Genomic DNA, 25,954 nt, shown 5'->3' with positions numbered 1-25,954 from the left:
TGCTCTATTAGTGCTACAGCAAGTGGTATGAGAGTGACAGCAAACATTCATTCAAACCCAATAATAACTTTCATTTTTTCCCCTCAAAATATTCTCAGTGAAGCCCAATAATGGAAGACTGCACTAGGAAAGCAGGTAATTTTAAGAGTAGCTAATGGGAAATGGTATTTTTGAAATAATGTTTTCTGATATGCCAATATTACTAGGCCACTTATATTCTGTGAAGTAGTGAATACCTATCTACACTTTCCAGAAGCTATTGAAGTGATTATTATTATGTAAATTCAAGCAATCAGAATATCATTGTTACTTACCCACTTGGAATACAATTTTGTTTCAACTCTTGGCACAAAGCTGACAGCCTTAATCATGATATTATAAACATTTAGGAAGATATCTATATAGTCATTAAAGTCTGGTTCAAACTTAATGGTATCATTTTCAAGGATCAGCCTCATGATGAAACCTGGATGTTCAAAAGCTCTAACAGAATCCTGTATGGGGAAAATGTTCATACATGTAATATACACTTGTATATGCCAAGGAACTGTACTAAAACATGCAAAAATGATTCCAAGCTAGACATATTGGTATCTAATATCCATTTATCCCACAGCTCAACTATAAAATCTAAAAAAAGGAGGATGTGCATGAATAACAGTGGAGTTTTAGAATCATACAAGCAACAGCATAAGAGAAGAACATTTCAAAGCCAAACTCTTCTCACACTGTACCATGACCAATTTCTAGAGAGAGAAAACACTCCTTGTGAAAAATTTCCCCAGCATGCATAACCCAAGTTTCCTAACTATGGAAATTTTAACTTAGTATCCCTAATATTTACCTAATGTGATGATAATATATTCTTAATATGCAAGTAGACATTTTTTAATGGATAAGTGTAATATTTCTGAAGATTATTTTCTGGAGGCAGACAGTGTTGCACAGTGGATTAAGCTGCTACTTAGGATACCCACACCCAATATCAGCATGCCTGGGATCAAGTCCTAACTCCACTCCTCCACTGCCAATCCAGCTTCCTGCTAATGCACCTGGAAGACAGCAGATGACGGCCCAAGTACTTAGGTTCCTACCACCCATGTAAGAGACCAGAATAGAGTTCCTGGCTTTGGCCTGGCCTAGCCTCTACTGTTGAGGGCATTTGGGAATGAACTAGTAGATGGAAGATCCACTCCCTACCACTAACACCCTACCACTCACTCTGCCTTTCACATAAAAAAATGGTAAACTTTCTGTTCTCTCACTGGTAAATGTATTTTATCCCTATCTGAAAGAATTTTAAAAATAATAAATACATAAGGGTATAACTGAACTGTACTTACAGGGGGTTGTGCAATTAAGTCTGTGAAATCTTGCATGGAGACTAATGCGAGGTCCTGCAGTTGTAAAGTCATAAGTGTAGCAGCACAATTGAAAAAAGATTCCAATTTGGTACTGCTGTCACCAGTTGGCAATTGCTTTTTTTTATTACCTTGGTAATAAATATTCTGCACTTCTGGAATCCACCTTGAAAGAACAAAAGACTTTTAAAAGTCAATACTTACAGTGAATTATTCCTTTTACATTAACCATTAACAGTAATTTCTGGACATACAAAGGTCTTCCTAGAGAGGTATAATGCTAAGTGACATTATCCACTCTCTGAAATATAAGTGCTACAATATTTCATTTCTCCTAGGGAAAGAAACTTAAAATCACAGTCAATAGGAAATGAATCAATGATGTGATTCTGTGGGAAAGATGTAAATCTAACTTCTGGACTATGATTCCTACTCTTTTTGAAGAAATATGAAAACTAATTTTAATAGATATCCAAAGATACTTCCCTCCAGGATCTAAATATTCTCCAAGAAATGTATTTGTTAGTTTAAGGCTAAAGTACGAAGAACAGATTAAATGAGGGGAGAGTTTATATCAAGTTAAACGCACCTGGTATTTCATGTTACTCTTTTTCACAATAATTTGAAAACAAGATACAAAATCATGTATTTTATTTCTTTTCATTTCCCTTAATATGAAATCCTGAAAGAGTAACTGATCTAAAGCACAATTTCAAATGTGTATGTGTCCTTGTAATAAAAATATAACTGAAGTTTCATATATAGATATATCATGATGATAACAAATGAAATTTTCAGCTTACAAATCTACTGCCCCTCACTACAGAATTATGGGATACTGGTACCTTCTTTCCTAAGAGAAATGAATTTTTTAAATAGTCAACATAATATCGGGAGTTGCCTGAATGTTGAAGAGAGAACATTTAAATTTTAAATACATTTAATTATTCCTGTATTGAATGTCTACTATCTGCTAGGAACAGTGTCACAGAAGACATACAAAATCATGATCATCACTTCTGTCATAACAATGAAGGTAATGTGTATAGAAGAAAAACAAATCTTAAAGCAAATGACAGAGATGTAATTTTTCATATAAGTAATGGGAAAGAGTTTTATAGTAAAGATGACAATTAATCTAAAGGACCAATAGAAATGAGAACGAGGAAAACTCTGAGAGATGGGTCTAAAGTGGAAGTAAGATAAAAAGAAGTGAGATAGGTAGGGCTAATACATCTGATCATTTCACTCTTTAAAAGATACAATAGATCATAGAGACAGACTAGAAAACAGGAAGAAATAACAGGGTGTAGAACACGAAGCTGAAAATAAGAACTTGTGTCAGAGGCTCTAAGGAGAAGTCATGGATGATGCTTCTGCACTGGGATGTCTCTGTTATAGCAATAGGCAAAGAGGACAAGTAGCAGGTATAGGTAGAGAAGGATAGTATTAGCTTAAATAAGGGAATGGAGACTCTTCCAGCAGTTCTGGCAAGAGATGAAATAGGTTTGGGTTTGGAAGACTTGAAAAAAAGATAAGTAAAGTGCATTTTTAAATTATTCATTCATTCATTATCTCAAAAATATTTATACAATTCCCTATTATGTACAGAATGTTCCATGTAAAAACTGCTTCTAGACTAGTAAAGGAACATGCATAGAAAACTATCATAAAAGGAAGGAGTTATAAGACAAAAAAGTACCAGAAGAAAGAAATCACTTTTGATATGTAACAGTGTGGATCTTACAGAAGAATCATTTAGACTCAGGACTGAAGATCAGAAGAGAAGCTTTTCCAGTAACAAGTTGCATGAAACGTTGTAAATATTGCGAAGCATAAATATTTTGATGATGGTGTGCAAGAAGTCCTTATTTCTTTAACCTCTGATTGAATCATTATGATTATTTATGCAAAGATGACAATGCTAAAAGTCACAGAGTTTAAGAGAAAAGTCATTGGACAACTTTTGAAGTTTCCTAGAGTTCTTATCTCACAGAAACATACAAGAAGTAACTATTTTAAAAATCAATAAGTGGTTAAAAGTGAGAAAAAGAGCATCAGATGTGGTCCTTAGGTGAATTTTTAGCAGTGACAGGGCATGGTTACAAACGAGTCACAGAGTTCTTCCTGTTTTATTTATCAGGACCATTTCCACAGCCATGGCCCAAGATGAAAATCTCAGAAGTGAGGATGCAAATGACAGTTTTGTTCATGTTGCAGAAGATAGTAAAAAGCAGGTTAAGAAATATGGGATTATTTTGTTAACAAAATGGAGGCACTAAATTGGAGAATACTTTAAAATTCATCTGGCTAAGCTTGAAAGGGTAAGATACCAAAGACAAAGGGATATAGCATTTACTCATATTTTGCAATGGTCAACAGGGGTGGACAAAAGGGCCTGCCAAAGGGAGTACCAGAGATAATTGGAACAAGGGGTAAGCATGGAAAACGCTTATGAGAGGAAGTCGAAAGTAGCTGGTGCTCATAAAATAAGTCTTAATAAATGTAAAAGGATTCAAATCATACAAAGTTAGAAATCAGAAACAGAAGAACACTTGTAAAAATCACAAAGATATGGAAATCAAACAACACACTCCCGTAGGCAATAAATCAAATAAATAAAAACACAAGGAAAATTAGAAAATAATTTTATAAGAAAGAAAATTATGAGAAATGTGCCAAAAATTCATAGAATGCAACAAAATCAGTGATCATATAGAAACTTATAACCATATAGTGTGCTTCAAAAAGTCTACGGAAAAACAAAATTCAAAGATAATGTATATTTTCTATGAATTTTTTAAAAAATTAATTTATTTGAAAGGCAAAGTTACACACACACACACACACACACACGCAAAGCGAGATCTTCTATCCACTAGTACATTCCCCAGATGGCTGCAATGGCCAGCGCTAGGCTAGAACAAAGCCAGGAGCCAAGGGTTTCATCCAGTCTCCCATGTTGGGTGGCAGGAGGCCAAAAATTTGGGCTATCTTCTGCTGCTTTTCCCAAGCAAAGTAGCATGGAGCTGGGATTAGAAGTGAGGAAGTAGGACACGAACCTGCACCCATACAGGATGCTGACAGTACAGGCAGCAGCTTTACCCACAATACCACAATACTGGCCCTTCTATGAACTTTTTTTTTTTTTTTTTTGCTTTCAAACTTTTATTTAATGAATATAAATTTCCAAAGTACAGCTTATGGATTACAATGGCTTCCCCTCCTTCATAACTTCCCTCCCACCCGCAACCCTCCCCTTTCCCACTCCCTCTCCCCTTCCATTCACATCAAGATTCATTTTCGTTTCTCTTTATGTACAGAAGATCAGTTTAGCATACATTAAGTAAAGATTTCAACAGTTTGCTCCCACACAGAAACATAAAGTGAAAAATACTGTTTGAGTACTAGCTATAGCATTAAATCACAATGTACAGCACACTAAGGACAGAGATCCTACATGAGGAGTAAGTGCACAGTGACTCCTGTTGTTGACTTAACAAATTGACACTCTTGTTTATGGCATCAGTAATCACCCTAGGCTCTTGTCATGAGCTGCCAAGGCTATGGAAGCCCCCTGAGTTCACCGACTCTGATCATATTTAGACAAGGCCATGGTCCAAGTGGAAGTTCTCTCCTCCCTTCAGAGAAAGGTACCTCCTTCTTTGATGACCCATTCTTTCCACTGGGATCTCACTCGCAGAGATCTTTCATTTAGGTTTTTTTTTTTCCCCAGAGTGTCTTGGCTTTCCATGCCTGAAATACTCTCATGGGCATTTCAGCCAGATCCGCATGCCTTAAGGGCTGATTCTGAGGCCAGAGTGCTGTTTAGGACATCTGCCATTCTATGGGTCTGCTGTGTATCTCACTTCCCACGTTGGATCATTCTCTCCCTTTTTGATTCTATCAGCTAGTATTTGCAGACACTATTCTTGTTTATGTGATCCCTTTGGCTCTTAGTCCTATCATTACGATCAATTGTGAACAGAAATTGATCACTTTGACTAGTGAGATGGCATTGGTACATGCCACCTCGATGGGATTGAATTGGAATCCCCTGGTATGTTTCTAACTCTACCGTTTGAGGTAAGTCAGCTTGAGCATGTCCCAAATTGCACATCTCTTCCCTCTCTTATTCCCACTCTTACATTTAACAGCGATCACTTTTCAGTTAAGTTTCAGCACTTAAGAAGAATTGTGTATTGATTACAGTATTCAACCAAAAGTATTAAGTAGAACAAACAAACAAAATACTAAGAGGGATAACATATCAAGTTGCTCATCAACAGTCAGGGTGAGGGCTGATCACCGTTTCTCCTAGTGTTGATGGCCCTTCACAAACAGCTACATTAAAAAATAAGATCTCAAAACAATAAAGCAAAATTCCACTACACGGTAGAAAAAGAATAACAAATTAAACTCAAAATAAGAAGGGAGAGAATAACGATTTACATGGGAATGAATAAATAAGAATAGAAAAACAATAGAGAAAATCAGCAGTTCTCAAAGTTGGTTCTTCGGAAAAATTAACCAAATGGACAAACCTATAGCTAAACTGACCAAAAAAAAGAGAGAAAACTCAAATTGTTAAAACCAGGAATTAAATGGGACTTGACTTTACATAAATAGAATTATGAGGGAATATCCTGAAAAACTATCTGCCAACACAGTTGAAATTCTAGAAAGGACAAGTTCTTTTTTTAAAAAAAAAAGATTTTATTTATTTGAAAGACAGAGTTACAGAGAGAGGTAGAGGGAGAGAGAGAGTCTTCCATCTGCTAGTTCACTCCCCAGATGGCCGCAACAGCCCGGAGCTGCGCCGATCTGAAGCCAGGAGTCAGGAGCTTCTTCCAGGTCTCCCACGTGGGTGCAGGGGCCCAAGGACTTGAGCCATCTGCTACTGCTATCGCAGGCCACAGCAGATATCTGGATCAGAAGTAGAGAGGCCAGTACTTGAACTAGAGCCCATAAGGGATGCTGGTGCTTCAGGTCAGGGCTTTAACCCACTGCGCCACAGCACCGGCCCTGAAAGGACAAGTTCTTGAAGGACATAAACTATCAAATGATCAAATGACTCAGGAAGAAACAATACAAGCAGATATATAACAAGTAAACAGACTGAGATAATAATCAAAAAACTTAAAAAAAAAAAAAAAAAAGAGCAGGACCCAGTAGCAGAGGCTCCATTGGTAACTCCTACCATACATTTAAAGAAAAATTAATACCAACTCTTCACAGACCAAAATGGAAAAGAAAAGGGAACACTTCCTATATCATTCTACAAGTTACCAATACCAGATAAAGGCATCACAGGGAATAAACCTAAATAATAATATACCTTATAAGTATAGACCAAAAAACAAAAACCACCCTGAACAAAATACTAGTAAGCCAAATCCAGTAGCACATACAAAATATTATACTCCGTGACTAAGTGAGACTTACAGCAGAAATGAAGGTTGCCTCTACATGAAAATCAAAATCAATGCAATACACCATAAAGATAGAATAAAGGGGGACAATCACATGATCATTTTAATAGATATAGAAAAAGAATTTGACAAAATCTAACACTACTTCATGATTTAAAAAAACACTCAAGAAACTAAGAATTCAAGGAACTTTCTCAGTTTGATAAACTACATAGCTAACTTAAAGGTGCAAGAATGAAAGCTTTCCTTCTCAAAGAACTAAAGAAGGATGCACACTCTTGCCACTTCTGCTTAACATTGTACTGAAGACTTTAATAAGGGAAATTAGGCAAGAAATAGAAAGACCACATATCTAGATAGAGAAAGAAGTGTATTAATATTTTCTTTCTGTATTTGGGTATTCCAATATTGGGTATGTTTGTGTGTGTTATTCCTTCTTGCTGGAGTGAACTCTATCATTATAATGATCTTTCTGGTCTCTTTGTATTGCATCTGATTTAAAATATATTTTATCTGATAGAAATATGGCTACTCCTTTTTTTTTCAGGTTGCATTTTCATGGGATATCTGCTCTATCACTTTATGTTCTATCTATGTGTATGAATTGAGTTTCTTGTAAGCAACACAGAGTTGGGTCCTGGTTTTTTAATCCATTCATTCCCTGTGTCTTTTAATTGGATAATTTATTCCATCAACATTTAAGGTAGTTATTGATAGATAAGGACTTACTACTGTCATTTTGATATTTTGCTTTATATTTTAATTATAGTCCCTAAATTTCAATTTTCATTGTGTCTGAGTGATTTCTCCTGGATATATACTCTGGGTTTTTGTTTGTTTTATCCCCAGAAACCTTTTATTTAAGGAATACAAACTTCATGCATTTCATAAATACAACTTTAGGAATATAGTGGTTCTTCCCACTCTACTCACCCTCCCACATCTCTTCCTCATCCCCCTACTATTCCCATTCTTATTTTTAACTAAGATCTATTTTCAATTAATTTTATACACATACAATTAACTCTATACTAAGTAAAGAGTTCAACAAATTGTATGAAAAAAAAAAAAAACTGTTCCTCAACAACCAAGACAAAGGCTGTTCAAAGTCATTGCATCTTGAAGTGTTTATTTCACAGAGGCCGGCGCTGTGGTGCAGTGGGTTAAAGCCCTGGCCTGAAGCACCGGCATCCCATATGGGTGCCCATTCTAGTCCGGCTGCTCCTCTTCTGATCCAGCTCTCTGTTATGGCCTGGGATAGCACTAGAAGATGGCCCAAGTCCTTGGGCCCCTGCACCCATGTGGGAGACCTGCAAGCAGCTCCTGACTCCTGGCTTTGGATTGGTGCAGCTCCGGGATATTGCGGCCATCTGGGGAGTGAACTAGCAGATGGAAGATCTCTCTCTCTCTCTCTCTCTCTCTCTCCCTCCCTCCCTCTCCTCTCTCTGTGTAACTCTGACTTTCAAATAAAGAGAGAAATCTTTAAAAAAGAAGTGTTAATTTCACTTCTATAGATTACGTTTTAGGTGCTCTATTAGTTTTCAAAGATCAGGGAGAATATATGGTATTTTTCCTTTAGGTACTGGCTTATTTAATTAAGTATGATGTTTTCCACTTTCATCCATTATGTTGCAAAACAACAGGACTTTTTTTTTACCGTTGTGTAGTATTCCATGTATACATGTCCCATAATTTCTTTTTTTTTTTTTTTTTTTTTTGACAGGCAGAGTGGACAGTGAGAGAGAGAGAGAAAGGTCTTCCTTTGCCGTTGGTTCACCCTCCAATGGCCGCCGCGGCCGGCGCGCTGCGGCCGGCGCACCGCGCTGATCCGATGGCAGGAGCCAGGTGCTTCTCCTGGTCTCCCATGGGGTGCAGGGCCCAAGCACCTGGGCCATCCTCCACTGCACTCCCTGGCCACAGCAGAGAGCTGGCCTGGAAGAGGGGCAACTGGGACAGAATCCGGCGCCCCGACCGGGACTAGAACCCGGTGTGCCGGTGCCGCTAGGCGGAGGATTAGCCTAGTGAGCCGCGGCGCCGGCCCCATAATTTCTTAATCCAGTCTTCAGCCGATGGGTATTTCAGTTGATTCCATATTTTAGCTACTGTGAGTACAGCTGCAATGAACATGGGGGTGCAGATAACTCTTTCACATGCTTATTTAATTTTCCTTGGGTAAATTCCAAGAAGTAGGGTGGCTGGGTCATATGGAAGGTCTATATTAAGATTTCTAAGATATCTCCAGACTGTCTTCCACAGTGGTGGCACTAGATTACATTCCCACCAACAGTGGATTAGGGTACCTTTTTCCCCACATCCCTACCAGCATTGGTTGTTTGTTGATTTCTGTATGAAAGCTATTATAACTGGGGTGAGATGAAACCTCATTCTGGTTTTGATTTGCATTTCCCTGACAGCTAGTGAACCTGATCATTTTTTTCAAGTGTCTGCTGGCCATCTGAATTTGCGCTCTTGAAAAATGCCTGTTCAAGTCCTTTGTCCATTTCTTGACTAGTTGTTTTGCTGTCATTGAATTTCTTGAGCACTTTATAGATTCTGGACATTAACCCTTTATTAGTTGTGTAGTTTGCAAATATTTTCTCTACCATTTTGTTGGTTGTCTCTTCACATTTCTGAGTATTTCGTTTGCAGTGCAGAAGATACTTAGCTTGATGTAATCACATTTGTCAACTTTTGGCTTTGATTTCTTATGTTTCTGGGGTCTTTTCCAAGAAGTCTTTGCCTATGGCAATGTCTTGCAGAATTTCCCTAATGTTCTCTAGTAATTTGATGGTATCAGATTATAGATTTGGGTCTCTGATCCATTTTCAGTGGATTTTTGTATAATGTGTAAGGGAGGGGTCGATTTCCATACTTTTGCATGTGGAGATACAGTTTTCCCAGCATCAGTTGTTGAAGAGACTGTCCTTTCTCCAATGACTGATTTTAGCTCCTTTGTCAAATATAAGTTGGTTGTAAATGTTTGGATTGATTTTTGGTGTTTCTATTCTGTTCCACTGGTCTATCTGTTTTTGTACCAGAACTAGGTAGTTTTGATTATAACTGCCCTATAGTATGTCTTAAAATCTGTTATTGTGATATCTCCAGCTCTGTTTTTGTTGTATAGCCTGCTTTAGCTATTTGGGGTCTCCAGTGTTTCCATATGAATTTCAGCATGATTTTTTCTATATCTCAGATGAATATCCTTTGTATTTTGATTGTTATCCTTAAACTAGTCAGGCTGCCTGTGCCACGCTGGTTCAAGATTCTGCAGAACATTTCTAACAGCTGCTTTGTCCCAATGAGGCCTGTAATAGTGAAAGTGTTTGCTGCCAGAGAAGCCTGAACTTTAGGGTTGTCAAAGTGGATCACTGTTCTTTGGTTTGTAAACGTATTCAATACCAGAGATATTGTTTATCCCTTATTTCTTTAAGGAGAACTGAAGTTTTTTTATCATCTGCTATTGCTGTTCTGCGAACCAACTTCTTTCTGCAAGCAGTTGCTTTCCCACCAATGCTCACTTGTGCCTGCAGTTTGGTGAGTTTTTCCTGGTTCAGAATAGTTTATTTCATTTTGTCTGAGCAGAAATGTGGCCACGCGGGGCACTAGGGTTGTCGCTCAGGGGTCTCGGGCAGACCAGCTGAGATTAAGCACACACACACACATGAAGCAACACAAGATGGCACACAAGATGGCAGCTAGAGGGAGGCCACCTTCAGTATTTTAAGTCTTATCCTGTTCCCTCCTGATCTGTGAGATTTTTGTTGAGAAGTCTGCAGTTAGGCAAACTGGGACCCTCGCAGTGTTATTTGCTTTTCTCTTATAGCTTTGAGAGTTTATCTTTATCTTTAACCTTGGAGAATTTGATTATTATTCTTCTTGGGGTAGACTTGGTTATGTTGAATCTGACTAGTAACTTTTGACCTTCCTGTACTTGGATCATTGTATCTTTCTACAGGTTTAGGAAATTTTCTGTCATTATCTCTGAATATGCTTTCTATCCCTTTGGCATTCTTAAGTCCCTCTTTCATCCCAATAACTCAAATATTTGCTCTTTAAAAAAAGAGGATTTATTTGAAAGGCAGAGTTACAAAGAGGGATGGAGAGAGAGAGAGAAAGAGAGAGAGAGACATATCTTCTACTTGGTTCACTCCACAAATGGTCACAATGCCTGGGGCTGGGCCAGGTCTAAGCAAGGAGCCAAGAGATTTGTCCAGGTATCCCTTGTGGACAGGAGCCCATGCATTTCCATCTGCCCAAAACCATCTTCCAATGCTTTACCAAGTGCATTAGCAGGGAGCTGTATCAGAAGTGGAGCAGCCTGGGCTAGAACCAGTGTTCATGTGGGATGCCAGCATTGCAGGTGGTATTTAACCACTGTCACATAACAAGGGCCCCTTCAAATATCACTCTTTTCATGCTATGCCATATTTTCCATAAACTTTTTTCATCTTTTTTTTTTAAACTTTTATTTAATGCATATAATTTTCCAAAGTACGACTTATGGATTGCAATGGCTTCCCCCCCATACCGTCCCTCCCACCCACAACCCTCCCCTTTCCCACTCCCTCTCCCCTTCCATTCACATCAAGATTCATTTTCGATTATCTTAATATACAGAAGATCAGCTTAGTATACATTAAGTATGGATTTCAACAGTTTGCTCCCACACAGAAACATTAAGTGAAAAATAATAGATGATTTTTTTTAAATGATGATGAAATCAGAGCAGACCTATTGTCATGTTTAATCCCAGTGAGAGTCAAGTTGGGAATTGATAATTTCTTTTCTTTTTTTTTTTTTTTTTACAGAGGATCAGTTTAGTATGCATTAAGTAAGGATTTCAACAGTTTGCACCCCCATAGAAACACAAGGTGAAATATATTGTTTGAGTACTCGTTATAGCATTAAATCTCAATGTACAGCACATTAAGGATAGAGATCCTACATGAGGAGTAAGTGCACAGTGACTCCTGTTGTTGACTTTACCAATTGACACTCCTGTCTATGGCATCAGTAATCTCCCTATGCTCCAGTCATGAGTTTCCAAGGCTATGGAAGCCCTCTGAGTTCTCCGACTCTTCTCTTGTTTAGACAAGGTCATAGTCAAAGTGGAGGTTCTCTCCTCCCTTCAGAGAAAGGTACCTCCTTCTTTGATGACCTGTTCTTTCCACTGGGATCTCACTCGCAGAGATCTTTTGCCAGAGTGTCTTGGCTTTCCATGCCTGAAATACTCTCATGAGCTTTTCAGCCAGCTCCGAATGCCTTTAGGGCTGATTCTGAGGCCAGAGTGCTATTTAGGACATCTGCCATTCTATGAGTCTGCTGAGTATCTCACTTCCCATGTTGGATCACTCTCCCCTTTATTTACTCCATCAGTTAGCGTTAGCAGGTACTAGACTTGTCTATGTGCTCCCTTTGACTCCCAGTCCCTCCACCATGACCAACTGTGAACTGAAATTGATCACCTGGAACAGTGAGATGGCATTGGTACATGCCACCTCGATGGGATTGAATTGGAATCCCCTGGTATGCTTCCAACTCCACCACTTGGGGCAAGTCAGCCTGAGCATGTCCCAAATTATACATCTCTTCCCTCTCCCATTCCCACCACCATGTTCAACAGGGATCACATTTCAGTTAATTTTCAACACTTAAGAATAACTGTGCATCAATTACAGATCTAAACCAGTCATATTAAGTAGAACAGATAAAAAAAAACTACTAAGAGGGATAATGTATTAAGTTGTTCATTAACAGTCAGGGCTATGCTGATCAAGCCACCATTTCCCATAGTGTCCACCTCACTCCAACAGGTTTCCCTCTTGGTGTTCAGTCAGTCGTCACCGATCAGGGAGAACATATGGTATTTGTCCCTTTGGGACTGGCTTATTTCACTCAGCATGATGTGTTCCAGATTCCTCCATTTTGTTGCAAATGACTGGATTTCGTTGTTTCTTACTGCAGTATAGTATTCTAAAGAGTACATATCCCATAATTTCTTTATCCAGTCTATCGTAGATGGGCATTTAGGTTGGTTCCAGGTCTTAGCTATTGTGAATTGAGCTGCAATAAACATTAGGGTGCAGACCTCTTTTTTATTTGCCAATTTAAATTCCTTTGGGTAAATTCCAAGGAGTGGGATGGCTGGGTCGAACGGTAGGGTTATCTTCAGGTTTCTGAGGAATCTCCAGACTGACTTCCATAGTGGCTTGACCAGTTTGCATTCCCACCAACAGTGGGTTAGTGTCCCTTTTTCCCCACATCCTCGCCAGCATCTGTTGTTGGTAGATTTCTGCATGTGAGCCATTCTAACCGGGGTGAGGTGAAACCTCATTGTGGTTTTGATTTGCATTTCCCTGATTGCTAGTGACCTTGAACATTTTTTCATGTGCCTGTTGGCCATTTGGATTTCCTCTTTTGAAAAATGTCTATTGAGGTCCTTGGCCCATCACTTAAGTGGGTTGTTGGTTTTGTTTTTGTGGAGTTTCTTGATCTCTTTGTAGATTCTGGTTATTAACCCTTTATCTGTTGCATAGTTTGCAAATATTTTTTCCCATTCTGTCGGTTGTCTTTTCACTCTCCTCACTGTTTCTTTTGCAGTACAGAAACTTCTCAATTTGATGCAATCCCAATAGTTGATTTTGGCTTTGACTGCCTGTGCCTCCCGGGTCTTTCCCAGAAATTCTTTGCCTGTGCCAATATCTTGAAGGGTTTCTCCAATGTTCTCTAGTAACTTGATGGTGTCAGGTCGTAGATTTAGGTCTTTAATCCATGTTGAGTGGATTTTTGTGTAAGGTGTAAGGTAGGGGTCTTGCTTCATGATTCTGCACGTGGAAATCCAATTTTCCCAGCACCATTTATTGAATAGACTGTCCTTGCTCCAGGAATTAGTTTTAGATCCTTGATCAAATATAAGTTGGCTGTAGATGTTTGGGTTGGTTTCTGGTGTTTCAATTCTGTTCCATTGGTCTATCCATCTGTTTCTGTACCAGTACCATGCTGTTTTAATTACAAGTGCCCTGTAGTATGTCCTGAAATCTGGTATTGTGATGCCTCCGGCTTTGTTTTTGTTGTACAAGATTGCTTTAGCTATTCGAGGTCTCTTGTGCCTCCATATAAATTTCAGCACCATTTTTTCCAGATCTGAGAAGAAGGTCTTCGGTATCTTGATTGGTATTGCATTGAATCTGTAAATTGCTTTTGGGAGAATGGACATTTTGATGATATTGATTCTTCCAATCCATGAGCATGGAAGATTTTTCCATTTCTTGGTATCCTCTTCTATTTCTTTCTTTAAGGTTTTGTAATTTTCATCGTAGAGATCTTTAACGTCTTTGGTTAAGTTTATTCCAAGGTATTTGATTGTTTTTGTAGCTATTGTGAATGGGGTTGATCTTAGAAGTTCTTCCTCAGCCATGGCATTGTCTGTGTATACAAAGGCTGTTGATTTTTGTGCATTGATTTTATACCCTGCTACTTTGCCAAACTCTTCTATGAGTTCCAATAGTCTCTTAGTAGAGTTCTTTGGGTCCCCTAAATAAAGAATCATGTCATCTGCAAAGAGGGATAGTTTGAGTTCTTCCTTCCCAATTTGTATCCCTTTAATTTCTTTTTCTTGCCTAATAGCTCTGGCTAGAACCTCCAGAACTATATTGAATAGCAGTGGTGAGAGTGAGCATTAAGATTTATTTATTGGAAAAGCAAATTTACAGAAAGGGAGAGGCACAGGCAGAGGGAGAAGTCTTCCATCCACTGATTCACTCCACAAATGGCTGCAAATGCCAGGGCTTGATCAGACGGAAGCTAGGAGCCAGAAGTTTCTTCCGGGTCTCCCATATGGGCACAGGGACCCAAGCATTTGGGCCATCTTCTGCTGCTTTCCCAAGTGCATTAGCAGGTAGCTGGATCACAAATAGAGCAGCCCGGACTCAAAACTGACTCTCATATGGGATGCTGGCACTGCAGATGGAAGCTTAACCTGCACTGCTCCAGTACCTCTTCATTTCATTGTCCTTTTATTCTTTTTTTTCTCTTCCAACTGTGTCTTTTCAAGTACTTTGTTTTTGAGCTCACTGATTCTTTTTTTTCTGGTTATTCAGCTACTGATGACTTCCATCATATTTTAAATTTCCTTTAGTGTATTTTTTAGTATTTGAGAGTATTTTCAAATATTTCTGCTTGATTATGTTTAATTATTGTTATATCTTTATGAAATCTTGGTTAGAATAACTGAATTGTTTCTCTGAATTCTCCCAAATTTAATTGAGTTTCCTTAAAATAGCTATTTTGAAATATTCATCCAAGCAGTTGGAAATTTGATATTGGCTTCTGGGACCTTAATTTGATCTTTTGAGCCGGCGCTGTGGCTCACTAGGCTAATCCTCCGCCTTGCGGCGCCGGCACACTGGGTTCTAGTCCCGGTCGGGGCACCGGATTCTGTCCCAGTTGCCCCTCTTCCAGGCCAGCTCTCTGCTATGGCCCGGGAGTGCAGAGGAGGATGGCCCAAGTACTTGGGCCCTGCACCCCATGGGAGACCAGGATAAGTACCTGGCTCCTGCCATCGGATCAGCGCGGTGCGCCGGCCGCAGCGCACGGGCTGCGGCGGCCATTGGAGGGTGAACCAACGGCAAAAAGAAAGACCTTTCTCTCTGTCTCTCTCTCTCACTGTCCACGTTGCCTGTCAAAAAATAAAAAAATAAAAAAATTTGATCTTTTGGTGAGGTCATGGTTCCCTGGTATTTTCTAATATTTGTTGGAGTACAACATCATTGTACATTGAAGAATGGGTTATAGTAGTCTGGCTTTAGTTGTGGCTGTTACAGAAATCCTAAGCAGTCTGTTCTGTTGTTGTGGTAGGCTAGGGTTTATCTGCTGCTGAGGTGGACTCAGTGCCTAATGCTGAACCTATCAGACACCAGTAATTCTGACTGGGGTATAAGACTGCTCAACCAGGACCATGGACTCCCCTGGAAACTGAAGCATGTCCACAGGCATTGGTCTGGGACAGGGACCATTAATTATCATCTTATCAATGCTCAGTTTTGTTAGCCTGGCACTGAATTCGAAAACAACCTTGCTGTCTGAACACGGTTGTAGGAGGAGTAATAGGGACAGCAACCTTAACAACACAGGCAAGTCCTAGGTGGGTCACACTTGAGTCTCAAAGTCACCAAGGCCTGCATAATCTTGGAAGTGCACACCAGGCCTGAGAGAAACTGGTGGCACTACACTCCCAAACAAGTCTCTCTTACTGGGGCTCAGTTCTCTGCCTGATATTGCCAGAGACTCTGTCCACAGACTCCAAGCCATGGTCCCAGGCTCCCTCTCATGAACTCTCCATGCTGACAGCTGGGGGAGGAGTGGCAGAGGCTGGCATACTGTGGAAGCTCCAAATATTCACTCCACAGCTCAGGGTCTAAGGAATGGGACAAGTAGGCCCAGCCCAGCTGACTTTTTTCACAGTGGGACTAGCACTGGGATTCAGGTCACTCTCCCTCTCTCAAGCAGCAGGCATCTTTCTATGGAGCTGAGGGAAGGGTGACAAAGGCAATTCTTTCTTCCTTGTATTCTTCAATGCACCATTTCTTATGGTAATAATACTAGATATTGTGGTCTTTTATTTGGCCCCCAAAGCTTTTGGGAAGGTGATGTGGTGTGTGTATAACTGTTCACATTGGTATCTCATCAGGGAGATGGTCCCTGGAGTTTCTTATATAGCCACCATCTTGGCTCTACCCTTACAATATAATATTGCATGGCAACGAGAAGGAATGATGTGTTACTACATGCTATAAATTGTATGGATTCAAATAAAATGCTTACAACAGAGAAATCCATAGGGATCAAACATGTATTAGTGGTTTTCAGATACTTATGGGAGGAAGAATGGGAAGTAACTGCTAACAAGTATAGAATTTCTTTTGGTGGTAAGGAAAATGTTTTGGAATAAGTGGTGATGGTTGCATAACATTGTGGATATGGCATAAACCACTGAATGTACCCATTAAAGTGGTAGATTTTCATGATAAATGAATTATATCTCAATTTTGAAAAACCAATAACAGTACACAGACAGGTTTGATAAAGATTGATGTGGTAAAGGTGCACAAGCAAGAGAGCCAAAAAGGAAGACAAGCAGTTAAAATGTTTACATTACATACCAAAGTGTTTGGATTCAATATCTGGCACTGTCATATGACTCCAGCTTCCTGCAAATGAGACCCTGGAGGGGGTGGGCAGCAGTAATGGCTCAAGTAACGGGGTTCATCCTACCTATGTGGGAGACCTGGACTGGACTACGGAATCCCAGCTTTAGCCATTGGCCATGCAGAGGCCTATGCAGGCATCTGTGGATTGAACAAGCACAGGGAGCTCTTTCCGTCTTTTTCTCCATCTCTCTCTTCCCTTCAAATAAAAATTTTAAAGAGACAAGCGGCCAGCACTGTGGCGTAGTGGGTAAAGCCACCACCTGCAGTGCCGGCATCCCATATGGGCACCAGTTTGAGTCCTGGCTGCTCCATTTCCAACCTAGCTCTCTGCTATGGCTTGGGAAAGCAGTAGAAGATGGTTCAAGTCCTTGGGCCCCTGCACCTGTGAGGGAGACCTGGAAGAATCTCCTGGCTCCTGGCTTTGGAATGGCCATTGCAGCCAATTGGGGAGTGAACCAGCGGATGGAAGACCTCTCTCTCTTTCTCTCTCTCTCCTCCTCTCCTCTCTCTGTGTAATTCTGAATTTCAAATAAATAAATAAATCTTTAAAAAGAGAGAGAGAGAGAGAGAAAGTCACCAGGTTTTCAACTTGACCTAGAAAGGATCCAGAACACGCAGGGTAGCAGGTTTGAAAGAAAGGGAATGAGCACTGTTATGGTCATGATGAGACTCAGATGCTGGCTTCGGGTTCCTCTGAAGGTACTCAATATACTGTAATAATAAAGTTCAGCATACAAATAGGATACTGAGACACAGAGACAAGTGAAACCACAAAATTATCAAGAGAATATCCAAAAAGAGAGATACCAGCACAGCCCTGGAGAGCACCTACTTTTGGGGATAGTATGCAGAAGTAAAACTAGAGAGAGGTAGCAAAGAACAGAAGGAACAGAGAAGCACAAAAGACAAGTTTCCTGAAGACTAGGTGATAAACCGTGGTAACTGCTGAGCAGGATAGAAGATAAAGGAAAGAAAAGATATTTGATGTTAATGTGTATATTTTAATTAATCCTTTGTTCATTGCATATCAAATATGAGCTGATGTTCTGCCTTTTAGCCACAGGAAACAGTTTCAAGCTTTCTACTTAAAGTGTGGTCAGAGTTCCTCCCTTACAACCAAGCAGAAAGCATCAAGAAATACAGCTAATCAGTCTATATTTCTCTGCAGAAATTATTCCATGAAGGCTTGCACTCTAATCTGTACTTGACATTCATTTCACTAAAATTTAGCTAGTAATGTATTCCTGGTATGTAATGCTGAAGTTACAGATAAAGATAATTTATTCATATTCTGTCCCTAAGGGGTCATTTTCTTCTCTGTACTTAATTATAGGATTTCATTCCTTGCCTCTCCTATATTTTCAAGTTAACCAAATATATTAAAGAAAAATCTAACGTTCTTATAAGTAATATCAGAAAAAATTGAAGGGCTGACATTGTGGCACAGTGGGTTAAGCCACCACTTGAAAAGCTGGCATCCCATATCAGAGCACTGGTTCAAATCCCTGCTGCTATGCTTCCCATCCAGCAAGGAAGGCCCAAGCCCTGTCACATACATGGGAAACTTAGAGGGAGTTCCAGGCACCTGACTTAAGCCTGGCCCAGCCCCAACAGCCATCTGGGAAGTAAACCAGTGGATGGAGGCGCTTGCTTGCTCTCTCTCTCTCTCTCTCTCTCTCTCTCTTCATCATTTTGCCTGTCAAATAAATAAATATTTTTAAAGAAGAATTTGTTTCTAATACACTGAAGAAGAAAATATAAAGGAAAGATTTAACTTTAAATTATCAACATATAATTCAGATTCCAAGATGGTAGAATAGGGAACAACATACTACTCTAGGCTAGAGAAAATAGTAAAAAAAACAAAAGTGTAGGAACTATACTCTTGAGGAAAATTGAAGAGAAAACCACAGTGCAAATTCTATGGAAAGAAGAGAGGAATGCCATGGACCTGTGTGGAAGATGCGGATGCATCGCACAAACATGGATACAATAACTGACTGCAGCAGCTGAGATACCGAGCAGGCAGCAGCTTGGAGATGGTGGTGAGACCATACTACAGCATCCTGCAGTTATACAGCTGAAGGGAGAGTGTGGCATGAGTCAGGCCTGGAACCCTAGACACTAATGGTTACTTGTGGACCAACTGAAAGTAAAAGGGGCAAGTTTCTCTCACCACATACTACCTACAATGTAGTCTGGTGCCTGCTGCCAGACTGAGAGAGGGCAGGTACCATTATGGGTTTGGGCGGCATCTGCAGAAGCCTTTGTGTGTTTGCACAACAACTGGCTGAGACAGGATGCCATTTCCTTGGCAGCACTGGCAGCAGTGGCAGGGAGAGGGCAACACTTGGCCAGTGGTTCTTGTGTATACTCGTGATCCAGAGATTTCTAGTGGAGGGAAAATTCTGCAGTCCTCACTGACTTTGAACATGCTGGGCAGATTAAAAGGAGACTGGGTACCCATGTGGGATTGTGAGGCACTCCCAGCATCCCAACATAACACAGGCTGGTGAGTTCATGTCACCTAAGCAGAGCTGGCTTGGGCAACATCTGCCTCTCTTTGGATGGGACAGGCTGACTGGGCAGACTGGAACCTCTGCAAACAAAGCAATTGTGGGAGCCTTGTGTGCTGAAACTGTAGGGACTTGGTGGCTTCATGAGAGGGTACAGGGTGTAGCTGGGTCTATAAGCAATCGCTGGATGTGGCTCCACATGCTCAGAGCTCATTGGTTGCCTGGGGAGGGTCATTGCAGCAAGAATCAAGGGCAAAGTGAGGACTGTGCAGATTCTTTTTGTGGTTCATATGGTGGCACAGATGAATGTTGAACCCACTGGGAGTAACACCTGGACATTGCTCAGCTTGGAGCAGAGGATGTGAGGGAGTGATCAAACCAACAGAGGTGACCATGCCTTCCCTTATATTAACAAAAGGACATCTACCACTCCCAATTTGTGTGTTATCCGGAATACTCACCCCACCCCTGGAGCACTGACTAGAGCTCTCTGTCCACTCCCATCACACACTTCTTGGTGTTTATTGAAAGTGCAGGCCGCCGGCACCGCAGCTCACTAGGCTAATCCTCTGCCTTGTAGTGCCAGCACACCAGGTTCTAGTCCCGATTGGGACGCCGGATTCTGTCCCGGTTGCCCCTCTTCCAGGCCAGCTCTCTGCTATGGCCCGGGAGTGCAGTGGAGGATGGCCCAAGTACTTGGGCCCTGCACCCGCATGGGAGACCAGGATAAGTACCTGGCTCCTGCCATCGGATCAGCGCGCTGCGCCAGCCGCAGTGCGCTAGCCGCAGCGGCCATTGGAGGGTGAACCAACGGCAAAGGAAGACCTTTCTCTCTGTCTCTCTCTCTCTCACTGTCCACTCTGCCTGTCAAAGAAAAAAAAAAAGAAAGAACGAAAAGAAAAAAGAAAAGAAAAGAAAAAGAAAAGAAAGTGCAGGCATTCTATTAAACCACAGAGGCATAGTTCAAAGATAAAGGCTATCAGAGGAAGAAACTAACAAGTAACTCCACATATACCTAAAAATGAAAGCAGAAATTAAGAAACAAGAAGAAGGAAGACATCATGACTCCCCCCATCAATGGAACAGATCAACATTTCAATATTAGAATGTGGAGATGAAGAGACTGATGAAATGCCAGAAATGGAATTGAAAAGATTAATCATAGGATAACTCAGAAGCAAGTCCATGAATAAAAGAAAGCCATAGATGACATGAATGAAAATTTTCCCCATGAAATTTTGATTTTAAAGAGAAAACAAAATAAATATTAGAAATTAAGAATTCAATAGAGCAAATAAAAATGTGGTAGAAAGCCTTAACAGCAGATTTGGTGAGACAGAAGAAAGATTATCTGAATTAGAAGACAAGTCTTTGGAAATCTTTAGGTTAGTCCAAAAAGAAAAAAAAAAAAGAAGAAGAAATTAGGAAATATAAAAACAGTATTAGAACTAATGGGATACTATCAAATGATTCAACACGAGTTGTAGTAGTTCCTGAAGGTGTGGAAACAGAGAATGACTAGAAGGCCTACTTAGTGAAATTATTACAGAAAATTTCTCCAATTTGGAGGAAGAAAGGGACATCGAAGTACAGGAAGTACACAGAACTCCTATTAGACATAACCAGGAAAGATATTCACCACAACATATTGTGGTCAAACTGTAAACCACAAAACATTTCGATGATTGTATGTGTGCTAGAATCTATCCATTTATTTTAGGTTTCCCAATTTGTTGGCATACAAGTCTCTGTTGTAATTCCTGAGGAGTCCTTTTATTTCTGTGGTACCTGTTGTTATATTTCCTTTTCCTTTTTTATTTTTTTTTGACAGGCAGAGTTAGACATTTCCTTTTTCATTTCATTCATGATGAAAACCTTAAGCAAACTGGGAATAGAAGGAACATTCCTCAACACAATAAAGGCAATTTCTGACAAATCCATGGCCAGCATCCTATTGAATAGGGAAGAGCTGGAAGCATGCCCACTGTGAACAGGAGCTAGGCAAGGATACCCACTCTCACCATTGCTATTTAGTAGAATACTGGAAATTTTAGCCAGAGCCATTAAGCAAAAAAAAAAAAAAAAAAAAAAAAAAAAAAAAAAACATTAATAAAGAAATCAAAGGGACATAAATTGGGAAGGAGGAACTCAAAATATCCCTATTTGCAGATGGTATGACTCTATAAATAGGGGATACAAAAGACTCCACTGAGAGACTACTGGAACTCATAAAAGAGTTTGGTAAATTGGCAGGATTTAAAATCAACACACAAGTCAATAGCTTTTGTATACATAGACAATGCCATGGCTGACAAAGAACTTCTAAGATCAATCCCATTCACAATAGCTACAAAAAAAATAAATATCTTGGAATAATTTTAACCAAGGAAGCAAAATATCTCTATGATTAAAATTACAAATCATTAAAGAAATAAGTAGAAGAAGACATAACAAATAGAAAATTCTTCCTTGTTCATGGATTTGAAGAATCAGTATAATCAAAATGTCCATATGACCAAAAGCAATTTACAGATTCAATGTGATGCCAATCAGAATATCAGTGACAGAGCAGGTATAATCAAAACATCCTATTACTGTTGCAAAAACATACATTTAGACCTAGGGAACAGAAAAGTAACTCCAGAAAACAGTATTCGCAGGTACAACCAACTTTTCTTTGACAAAGGAGCTAAAATCAACCCCTGGAGAAAAGAATGTCTCTTCATCAAATAGGGCTGGGAAAACTGGATCTCCACATGCAAGAGCATAAAACTAGACCCCTACCTTACACCTTACACAAAAATTCACTCAAAGTGGATCAAAGACCCAAATCTATGATCTGATACCATCAAATTACTAGAGAACATTAGGGAAACTCTGCAAGACATTGTTATAGGCAAAGACTTCTTGAAAAAAGACCCCAGAAGCACAGGCAATCAAAGTCAAAATTAACAAATGGGATTATTTTAAGCTGAGAAGATTCTGCACTGCAAAAGAAATACTCAGAAAAGTGAAGAGACAACCAACAGAATGGGAGAAAATATTTGCAAACCACACAACTGATAAAGGGTTGTCTCCCTTAAATCTATAAAGAGTTCAAGAAATTCAACAACAACAAAACAAACAATCCAGTTAAGAAATGGGCAAAGGACATGAACAGGCATTTTTCATGAAAGCAAATTCAAATGGCCAACAGACACTTGAAAAAATGCTCAGGATCGGGGCCAGCACTGTGGCGCACTGTGTTAACACCCTGGCCTGAAGTGCCAGCATCCTATATGGGTGCCAGTTTGAGACCTGGCTGCTCCACTTCCAATCCAGGTCTCTGCTATAGCCTGGGAAAACAGTAGAAGATGGCCCAAGTCCTTGGGCAACTGCACCCACATGGGAGACCTGGAAAAAGCTTCTGAATCCTGGCTTTGGATCAGCACAGCTCCAGCCATTGCAGCCAATTGGAGAGTGAACCAGTGGATGGAAGACACCCCCCCCCCCCGCCGCATCTCCTCTCTCTGTGTAACTCTGACTTTCAAATAAATAAATAAAACTTAAAAAAAAAATGCTCAGGATCACTAGCCGTCAGGGAAATGCAAACCGAAGCCACAATGAGGCTCTCCCCTAATGGCTCTCCTACAGAAATCAACAAACAACAAATGCTGGTAAGAATGTAGTGAAACTTGGTGGGAATGTAATCTGGTGCAGCCACTGTGGAACACAGTATGGAGATACCTCAGAAATCTAAATCAGATTTAACATATGATCCAGCCATCACGCTCCTGGGAATTTACCCAAATCTAAAGACTTCAGCGTATGAAAGAGTTATCTGCACCCCCATGTTCATTGCAGCTCAATTCACAATAGCTAAGATTCAACCCAGATGTCCACCAACAGTTGCTTGGATAAGGAGACTGTGGTATATATGCAATATGGAGTACTGCTCAGCTGTAAAGAGGAGAAGAGAGGAGAGGAGAGGGGAGGGGAGGGGAGGAGAGGAGAGGAGAGGAGAGGAGAGGAGAGGAGGGGGAGGGGGAGGGGAGGGGGAGGGGGAGGGGGAGGGGGAGGGGAGGGGAAGGGGAAGGGAAGGGAAGGGAAGGGAAGGGAAATCCTGGTGTGGAAATACTGTAGTCTCAATGAAGAGTTAGGGAAAAAACTGCAGAGGAAACTCTTCCGGAATTAGAGGAACATGGTGGACCTATGTGGAGGGCACAGGTGCCCACGGCTTGGGAGACCTTCTGCCAAGAGAGTCTCTGCTCCCACGCTGGAAAGGGAGGTAAAGCAAAACTGCAGTAGCCTGAGAAACTGGCAGAAAAGTGGAAGGAAGAGCCTACAGGGAACGAGACTTGAAGCCCCATTGGGGAAAGTACACCAGCCTAACTAGAGGAGAGAAAAAAAAAATAAAAGGGACCAGTATGGAAACGATTCTCTCCACTCTCCTTACAAAGGTGAGTGAGACAATAGAACAAGTGCCATTTTGGATATACTTAACAGCTGCGCCAACTCGGGGCTGTGCCTGCCCTCAGCCAAGCAGAAAATTCTGACTCTGGTGGGGAGAAATAACAGGAGACTAAGACCTAGTGAACGTGTGGAGCTTATGAACCAGGACTGTGAAAAAAAATAAACTGAGGGTGTGTGGGAGAACTCATGGTGTGGCTGACATATGAGTAGTCTCAGTGGAAGATGCCACAAATTTGGGTGGCCCTGGCTACCCAGTGAGAGACATTGCAGGGGAATCTGAGCTTACACTGAGGACTGCACAGATCCTTTGTATGGTCCTTGGGACAGAGCAGACAAAATTATACCCACTGGGGCTAGTGCTCAGGCACTGATTGCCATTGAGGAGAAGAGCTAAGCTGAGCAGAATTACTTCTCTTCTGAATAAAGAAAGAGAGAGAGAGAGAGAGAGAGAGAATTTACCACACCAAACCTGGGTGTGTCATTTGGCACACCCTTAACCCTGAAGAATTGAACAAAGCTCTCTAGCCACACCCACCACAAGCCTCTAGAGATTCACCAAAAGCAAAGTCCACTTAATCTAAAGTCATAGTATAACGAGAAAAGCCACCACAGCGAGGAAAAAAAGAAGAAACCAAAGAATATTTCCACAATGCCAAACAACAAATGCAGAAACCAAGGAAACAAGAACAAGGAAGACATGATGAGGCTCCCAAATGAACATGACATTCCAATACAAGATTATGAAGATGATGAGATAGAAGAAATGCAAGAAGCAGATCTCAAAAAATTTATGATAAGAACATTTAGAAGTTATCAAAAACAAATGCATGAACTACTGAAATCCATGCAGGACAGGACAGAAAATCTCTCTCATGAAAATGAAATCTTAAGGAGGAATCAAAATGAAATGTGGAATTTAGTAGAACATGAAATTGAGATATTGAAGAGAAATCAAAATGAAATGAAGAATTCAATAGAACAAATGAAAAACACATTTGAGAGCCTTAAAAAGAGAATCAGTGAGATAGAAGAGAAAATATCAGACTTAGAAGACAGAGCACAGGAAAGTATACAATCAAACCAAAGAAAAGAAGAGGAAATTAGAAATCTAAAAAATATTCTTGGGAATCTACAGAATACTATTAAAAACCCAAAATTTGGGTTCTAGGAGTTCCTGAAAACATGTAGAGAGAGAGAAAGGATTAGAAGGCCTTTTTAGTGAGATACTAGCAGAAAAATTCCCAGGTTTTGGAGAAGGAAAGAGACATCCAAGTACAGGAAGCACACAGAACCCCCAATAAACATGACCAAAAGAGATCCTCACCACAACACATTGTAATCAAACTAACCACAGTGAAACATAAAGAAAAGATTCTAAAACGTGCAAGAGAGAAACGTCAGATTACTCTCAGAGGATCTCCAATCAGACTCACAGCTGACTTCTCATCAGAAACCCTACAGGCTAGGAGGCAATGGTGAGATATAGCCCAAGTACTAAGAGGAAAAAACTGCCAACCCAGAAAATCATATCCTGCAAAGCTGTCATTTGTGAATGAAGGTGAAATAAAGACCTTTCATAGCAAACAGAAATTGAAAGAATTTGTTGCCACTCGTCCAGCCCTGAAAAAGATGCTTAAAGATGTGTTACACACAGAAACATAGCCATCAATATGAAAGAAGTTAAAGGAAGAAAACCTCCCAATAAGAGATCACAGGAAGCTCAAAGCATATATTAGAAATATCTTTGGGAAAATTGCAGGGCAAAGTCACTACTTATCAATAGTCACACTGAATATAAATGGCCTCAATTTTCCAGTTAAAAGACACAGATTGGCTGAATGGATAAAAAAACAAAACCCATCTATTTGCTGCTTACAACAAATACATCTTTCCAACAAAGATGCATGCAGCCTGAAGGTAAAAGGCTGGAAAAAGATATTCCATATCGACAGAAATCAAAAAAGAGCTGGCATAGCCATCTTAAT

The 25,954-nt window shown here is 40.2% G+C and overlaps 1 protein-coding gene across 2 annotated transcripts in view; it reads right to left on the bottom strand.

Moving 5' to 3' along the window:
• DNAH7 (dynein axonemal heavy chain 7) overlaps positions 1–25,954 on the bottom strand; it is a 384,555-nt gene that overhangs the window by 297,401 nt on the left and 61,200 nt on the right. For both annotated transcript variants that reach the window (XM_089330144.1, XM_089330145.1), the window contains 2 exons: positions 1,344–1,527; positions 315–494 (listed from right to left, as the gene is read on the bottom strand). In XM_089330144.1, coding sequence (XP_089186270.1) covers positions 315–494; positions 1,344–1,527 — 364 coding nt within the window. The remainder of the gene's footprint in view (positions 1–314; positions 495–1,343; positions 1,528–25,954) is intronic.

This window comes from Oryctolagus cuniculus, chromosome 3 (genome assembly GCF_051225735.1).
Source record: "Oryctolagus cuniculus isolate XC-2025 breed Fujian yellow rabbit chromosome 3, ASM5122573v1, whole genome shotgun sequence".
Classification (NCBI taxonomy): Eukaryota; Metazoa; Chordata; class Mammalia; order Lagomorpha; family Leporidae; genus Oryctolagus; species Oryctolagus cuniculus.
Note: the sequence above shows the minus strand (reverse complement) of the source record. Positions and strands in the feature narration are given on the sequence as shown.